General features: G+C 37.9%; 1 protein-coding gene across 1 annotated transcript in view; it reads right to left on the minus strand.

Moving 5' to 3' along the window:
* LOC108716170 (origin recognition complex subunit 3-like) overlaps positions 1 to 6,461 on the minus strand; it is a 36,841-nt gene extending 30,380 nt beyond the window's left edge. The window contains exons 1-4 of the mRNA XM_041563752.1: positions 6,438 to 6,461; positions 4,490 to 4,541; positions 3,014 to 3,111; positions 1,857 to 2,015 (exon numbers count right to left, since the gene is read on the minus strand). Coding sequence (XP_041419686.1) covers positions 1,857 to 2,015; positions 3,014 to 3,111; positions 4,490 to 4,541; positions 6,438 to 6,461 — 333 coding nt within the window. The remainder of the gene's footprint in view (positions 1 to 1,856; positions 2,016 to 3,013; positions 3,112 to 4,489; positions 4,542 to 6,437) is intronic.
* Between the last annotated feature and the right edge of the window lie 1,536 nt (positions 6,462 to 7,997).

The following is a 7,997-nucleotide window of genomic DNA, read 5'->3' on the forward strand; positions in this document are numbered from 1 at the left end:
ATAAAATGCAGCAGCTCTATCACTTTGGATGGCTATATTAATTATGCATCCCATATAAATTCATAGCTTTCCCATTGATCATTTTATGAGAGATTTTGCAGTGCCAACCAAGCACATGACTGTAAAAGACAGACAAAGTTGAAGAGAACAAAAAATCTTTTTCTATTCTCAGCGTGACCCTAAATTGTGGTTATCATTGCCAATGTAAAGTAATTTCTAAGATTTTTAACTTAAAATATAGAACTGTGAAGGTGGTGGTGAACAGAAAATAAACCCTAGAAATGAGGAGAGAGAAACAATGAAAAGGGGAAATTAACAATGACAGAGAGCATTAAGAAACATTTTGTAAGGACTCACCCTGCTGGTCTAGTGGGCGGCGGGGACGCCCGCCGCATGCTGCCGTCTTCCCCTAGCGCCGGTTTCCTTATGGTGCACGCAGCTTCCGGATTTATGCACCGGCATGATGACGTCATTGCGCAACTGCGCGGAATTCATAGTATTTAAAGGGGCTTTGTAGTAAAAAACATTGCCCGTTCGTTTGGTTGTTCCTGGGTGCTTTCCTTAGTGTATCCTGCCTGTTATTATGAAAGAATAACAAGTGCTGAAATTTTACTGTGGTGAGTTCTAATTTCACACTTCAATAAATCTGCCCTATATGAACTGACTTCAGCACCAAGACATATGAATAGTATGGGAAGTCATGGCTGTATAGGAAGAAGGTCTTCTACAAAACGCCACTTGACTACTCATTCAAATATCAGCAGTCTAGTGGTGTTTAACCCAAAGGACATAAACAGAAGTTATATTGCAAACTACATAAAGCTCCTCACTAAGCAGGAAAACTTAATTGTGTTCTAAAGCAGCAGCAAGCCTACCTTACTTTGAGCTATTAATGGAAGCGACAACAGCCAGCATACCATTAAGGCAACAGTAAAACAGTGATACTTTCACTTCTTGATATTTCCATTAAACATATACAAAGAGAAATGAAGACAGAATTATAGTGGCCCTTTGATAAGGCAGGGACATCGCCAATTTACTAATGGGTGCAGGCATCACTTCGCTATCGAAAGAGATAGACACCAGTGGTCACTTGCACTCTATCACCAGGCAACAATTCACTCTGGCGAATGGGCATTACTCCGCAAATTCAATGAAATGCAGATTTTACTGAATGTTACTGCCTTTCGCCAGCTCAGACCATCGTATTTTTTTGTGAAAAAAGCTTTAAAGTCTTTTCCTTTTTTCAGACTGATAGCCTGCAAAAGTCCTTAAATTTTTTTTGGGTAACCGGCTTCACCCATACATTTTCTAACATATGGAACATTAACTATACACTGGGCTCATGTGTAAGGCATTATAACAAATCTATTTTCTTTATTAAAGTTCCCTGAACTTGTGTAATGTAATGTATTTGCTGCAACATATACGTCCATTCAACTTTTTGTTTCCCGCCGTATGCTAATTAAGCTGAGTGCAAGACCTTTAGCAAAAATGAACGCTGCACATCTTCGCTTTCAATTGCTCGCATTGCTGAAGTAATGCTAGCGAAACATCGCCATCGTTCGGCGCCCATGACGATACTCTGCATTCCAGTAAATTAGTGTTTTCTAAGTGAATTTTCACCTGGTGAAGTGTAGCGATGGGTGTGAAGCGGTCGCTGACGAATTTTCGCCCTCGAGTAAATCTGCCCCCATGTAATCCTGATCAATAGCAAAAAAAGCAATTCATACAGATTTTTTTCAGTTTTCCCAACTGAAAAGAAATTCAAAACAGAATAATAACATGACACATAGTAGGAAATAATGAAAAAAGGTAATAATGATGTTGACACTGAATGACACAAAAGTTGTTACATTTTCAAACATACCAAGAACAAGTGCGGCTGTTGGAATCTCACTCGCTCTCATCCTACAGCGCCAATAATCTTTCTTACCATGAAAACCAGCATGGGATTTTCTTAAAAAGCCTATCAGGTTCTCAAAAAGCCTTTTGTTCAGTTCCTCTTGAAGTTGCTAAAAGGGGGATGACAAGCAAGTTGAAGACATAAAGCTGAAAAGCACTAGCCGAAAGAGAAAAAAAAAATGACAATACACCATGTGATTTCAGTTTAAGCCCAGAGAAATACTTTCTGTAAATTGTGGCATATTCAACTAGTAATCATATATTATGAAAAGTAAAGTCATGCACAGTTAAAGTTTTTGCTACCAGAAAGGAAAAGTCAGACTACAGGCCCGGACTGGCAATCTGTGGGTTCTGGCAAATGCCAGAGGGGCTGCTATAAGGTCCCATAGAAAGTCAGTATTTAGTGGGCTGGTGGGGGCTGTTTGGGCCTCTATGTGGGCTGATTGGGCCTCTTTGTACTTGAAATGCAAGGGCCTATTTTAATTCTCAGTCCGGACCTACTACAAATTTACTTTTTCCAAATAACAATAATTTAAGCCAGAAACACATATATCTATTGCCAATGTATTGTTCCACAGCGGACCAGCTTTTGGCAACTTACCGTGGTCCTTAAAGTTACTGTATGATCCCTTGTTCAGCATGAATTCAAATATCTAGAGCTTGTGTTGAGCATACTTTTTAAATATTATTTAAATTAATAAAAACCTTTGCTATTTTGCAATTTCATATGCTAAATGGGCAAAGAGAGAAGCACTAAGTGGTTTTGTCCTGGTTGTTCTTGCAAGTAATTGTGAGAGAAGGTAGTTAATCAGATTATAAGTGCACACAGAAGCCCCATACATAATGGGCTACTGTGTTTCTTTAAACCAGACACAATGGGGGGAAGAGAGAAGTTGGTTTATTCAGAGTTCTATTAGCCCTTTCGATTTCCCCATTACATAAAACTGTTTAACTGTACTTTAGCAAAAGGTTATCTTTCATCTTGCTAACAGCAATAATATGCACAAAAGCTCTTATCAGGCACTTCAGTGGTAAAAACAGTCATATTATGGCCAAGCCTTTTAAGAGCCCACCAAGGATCATTTACACTGTTATGGATTATACCGACCTCTGTCTGGGATTTCATCTGTTGCCATAGTAACTGGCAGCTCTCAAACCACTTTTTGCCATCTTCAGAATCTCGAAGATCTTCATTAAAATAGTCAGCTAAAGAATAAAGAGCATCATTTTAAATTAGCTTGGTTTATACATTTTTAAAATTCCCTGCCTGGTCTGTCTCTGTAATAAGTGAAGCCCAACCATATCAAACAAAACTTCAGATTCTGTTTTCATGTTACAATTGTCGGCTATAGATTATGAAAAGCACACTTAAGCAATTAAAGGACAACTGAATACTAAAGAAAGAGAAGATCTGCTTGATAGATTGCATAGGATTGCTATACAGTTTTGAGTGTATAGCAGACTTTTGCACTGCCAAATTTCAGCTAAGCATTTTCGTTCTTATGATTCATATTCTTATGGATATTACCGGTGCCAGCAGCATTGCACATGTACAGACTACATCTGGCGGTGGCGGTCCCCAATGACACAGGGTTCAAGACAGGTGTCAGGGAAGATAAGCATTGAAACAGGAGTGCTACAACATTTGTTGCACATGAGAAAACATATAGCAGTAGCCTAAAAGCTTTTGTCAGAAATGCAAAATACCCCAGGTATCCCATGAAATTCCTACACAAATTAAAAGCAGAACACAAAGCACTCCCTTGTAGAAATCATTACTCACAGCACATAAGGGCTGGTTCTGCCAGCACCGTACATTCCCCCTTAATCTTCTTGTTAGCCATCAACCAAATTCAGTTTATAATCTAAACTCTGGCTAATTTTTAACTAGTGATGCACTCAATCCAGGATTTGGCCTTTTTCAGTAGGATTCGTATTCAGCCAAATTCTTGTGCCTGGCCGAATAGAATCCAAATTTGCATATGCAAATTAGGGTTGAAAAGGAAAATCAAGTGACTTTTCATCACAAAAAAAGTTAAAAATAAGTAAAAAAAGTTCCACTTTTTCCTTTCCCGCCCCTAATTTACATATGCAAATGAGGATTCAGATTCGGTATTAGGCCGAATCTTTCAAAAAAGATTCAGGGATTTGCCCAAAGTCCAAAATAGTGGATTCAATGCATCCCTTTTTTTAACCAGATATCAGTTGGGCAGATTATGAGAAGGGGCCCATTGGTGGCACAGTAAGATGCCAACATGGTCTCACTTGTGCCAACTTTTGTAGTTCTCAGTTTTTAAATACTATCTGGTTGCTAGGGTCTTGGAGCAGAGCAACCTGGTTGTTGTTTGAAAGACAGACAATAAAGATTAAAAGTAGAGGTTCAGGACAAAAAATAATAATAAAAAGAATAGTGAGAACATACCCAGCATTGCAATTTTAAAGAACAAATTACATTTTCGTTTATATATACTGAAAAAAAATATCCTACCACGGGTTATTTACAGAAAAAGCTGTGTAGAATGGGGCAGTAAAATATGCAAAATTCACATTTCACTATAATATGTCACCTTTAATCAGTATGGACACAGTCCTACTGTCAAAGAAGTCTTTTTCTTCTTGGTAAGAATACAAAACAGCTCCAACTTTAGCAAACGGAAATCAGTGTCACTCTTCGTGCAATTTTATTCTGAGTAATCCATTACATATATGATAGGGGGTTATTTATCAAAAGTTGAGTTGAGTTTTAGAGGTTTGTGAGTTTTTTTTAAACCTCGAATGAACTCACAACTCGAAATGGTTTCTAATTTAGAAAAAAACTTGAATCAGTGAATTCGGCGTTAAAAACCCAGAAACTTTAATTAACTGAATTTTCCACTAAATCGAGTTAATTGAGTTTTTGAGTGAAAAGCTAAACATCATGAAGGCTATTAACATCTTCAAATGGTTCAAGGGAAATCTCCCACTGATTTCTACATGACCTCAACAGGTTTTAGCTCGAGTATTTTCGGATGTGAGCTATTTCCAGCTTTGGGGTATAATAAGTCTCAAAAAATGTAAGGTTTTTTGTTTTGTTTTTACAAAAACCTGAAAAATTTGAGGGTATTTTTCCCCCGAAAATGTGCTTTTTTGACTGAAAACTACCCTTGAAAAACTCAAATTTTTTGGGAGAACAGAACTCGACCTTTGATAAATCTGCCCCTTAGTATCCCATTTAATACCATGGTAACTCGCATATGTGTAATTAGAGACGCACCGAATCCACTATTTTGGATTCGGCCGAATCCCCGAATCCATCTTGGAAGATTCGGCCGAATACCGAACTGAATCCTTATTTGCATATGCAAATTAGGGGCGGGAAAGGAAAAAATGGAAAGAAATTAGTTTACTTCCTTGTTTTGTAACAAAAAGTCACTTGAAATCCTGCCTCCCCACAATTTGCATATGCAAATTAGGATTCGGTTGGGCCAAGCACAAGGATTCCGCCAAATCCAAATACTTCTGAAAAAGGCCGAATCCCAAACCGAAGATTTCTGTCGGCTGCGGATAATATCTCTGGAAGTATTTGCTGATTGTACGATTTTCAGTGGGAGACTGTCACTAGCTTTGGTCGGACATAACTTTCGTACGATTGCTGTCAGGGGCAGAACATCGGCTGATCTGTTCTTTTCTACTTTATTTGATCTGAATGGTTAGTGGCAGGTCGGGAGATGGGGAAGTCCGATCCTATGTTGATTCGTATGATCGGATCTTTGCGTCTGTGGCCAGCTTTAGGGATCTACTATCTAACAGAGTTGATCATGTGGGGCTTCAGATGTTATAAAGAGCTGGGGCGGGCTGAAAAATCTTGCTGGCCAAGGATGACAACGTCTGTGAGCCTACACAGTTCCCCACCACATAGTCGGATAGTTGGCCATGGGACTAAGAAATGGACCCGTGCAATTTGACGTACCACCTGGGTGGATAAACTGGGCAAAGATTAGAAGCTGTAAGCTGCTAGATAGGTTTCATTACTTTTGAAGGATTTATAGTAGTTTAATAAAATTTCAAAATTCTCCTTTTAATCCAGTCATCTTCTCTAGAACATGTATCATATCTGCCTATACTTACCTTTTCTATTACCTGTTCTCCTAACATACAGAGACAATAAGTTATCAGAAACCGGGCCTGCTGTACTATGTGCACGATGTAGTAAAGATATAGTTACAGCATAAATTTCATTTATTCATTTATCAAATGAATAATACTATTTTAACTAGTTTCACTGTTACGATTCAAATTCGGAATTCGGAAAAATAAATGATTTCCTTTCTTGTTGCGTTCATATCTTACCTGCAGCAATGTTTACTTGTCTTTCCTACCTCTGCAGTTCCCCCCCTGTTGAGAAATGTTATACCTAAAAAAAACCTCAGGATCTGCTGTATGAGATGATTTTAATATCACCTCCTCACGGCAATGTCCTTGCATTAACACTTCAAAGCAATATCCTACATGAAGAGAAAGTTGATGAGATGCATTTGCTGAAATGGAATTACCTTGGAAACAGATGATGTGGTCATGATCCTCACTGCTTGAGAAAAAAAGGGGGAGCACTTGAGAAAAGTTACCAGGATGATTCAATTAATTTAAAGAATGGATATATATTTTGAATAAACTTTAATTACACAAGGTTAGTAGGGAATCATGCTTGAGTTATACTTCACATTTTCATCGCTAGCAATGCTTTTGAGATTGTACGCAATAAAAATGTTATTCAAGTATTTGAACCCAGGAGAGGTGAAGAAAATTATATATATCCTTATAAGTTTGCTTTCATTATCACTTTATTGTAATATATCCATTGCTAAATGTAATACAACTAATGACAACTTACTGCATTTTAACTTACTGTCATTGACTTTTAGACAACAAAAATCTGTATCTTTCCTTCGGAAAAGTTGCAAAGGCTTGAGAATGTTAATACACCACAAGGCTTAATCTCACAAAGTAACCAGAGTAAATTAACTGATCCTCAACATATTTAACAGCAACAGACAACCTTGTCTCTTAAATAGGTTGCTCACAGTGGACAGTGATAAAATCTTTAGGAGATTATATGCTTTTATTTATTTACTTATTTATTTATTTAATAATGTGGTTTTAAAATTAAGCTTTTTTTGTTGAGCAGCTCTCCAGTTTGGAATATCAGCGACTTTATGGTTGTCCACATACCAGAAATAGAAAGTTGTTATCCATACTATAAACTTGGTATTATGCCACCAACTATGGATCCAGAGAGCAATGTTTGTTTACTGGCTTCTGGCTTCCTTGCTGGGGAGAGACAGTAATAGTCTAAGGCCCATGGTGCAATAGGCATATTCTGGGTAATATCCGCATGTCAGTGCTAAGTTAAGGTGTCCAATAGCTAAGTCGACAATAGTTAGTTTGCCTAGTTAGATGTACAGACATTGTGCTTGATCCAACCACCTTTATTGTTCTCTTTGTGATCCGATCGTGGTCCTATCATCCCGATATCGCCCACCTCAAGGTCTCCCTATGTATGGTCAGTTTAAGGTTAATGGCACACTATCCGGTGGAGAACAGTGGTGTTTGTACAAAAGCATGACAGAAGGACCTTTGCTCAATAAATCCTCACATGAGTAAATACTGAGAGGCGAGAGACGGTTTCAGTATGCTATATTTTATAGTTTCCGCAATCTAACCCAAGGCACAATAAACACTGAAAGCTATATCAGGACAAAGATGCCCTTTAGAAATTAAAAAAGTGTTAAACAAAGTTTATGGTTAGAGGAATAATTTTCTAAAATTAGATTATTTTTGGGTGGATAGTTTTAAAGGCCAATTCCAGTACACAGTATGGGACCTGTTATCCAGAATGCTCGGTACCTATGGTTTTTCGGATATGGATCTTTCCGTAATTTAGATCTTCATATCCCATCATAGGGATATGTATACAGAATATTTGCAGATGATGTGTCTGTGCAGTGTTCAAACATCCAAGCAGAGTATTTGCCGACCGTGGCTCTTACAGTACAGACACACAAAACATACACAGTGCATCAATGCATTCTCTACAGAATACACAGTAACAGCAG

This window comes from Xenopus laevis, chromosome 5L, assembly GCF_017654675.1.
Source record: "Xenopus laevis strain J_2021 chromosome 5L, Xenopus_laevis_v10.1, whole genome shotgun sequence".
Lineage (NCBI taxonomy): Eukaryota > Metazoa > Chordata > Amphibia > Anura > Pipidae > Xenopus > Xenopus laevis.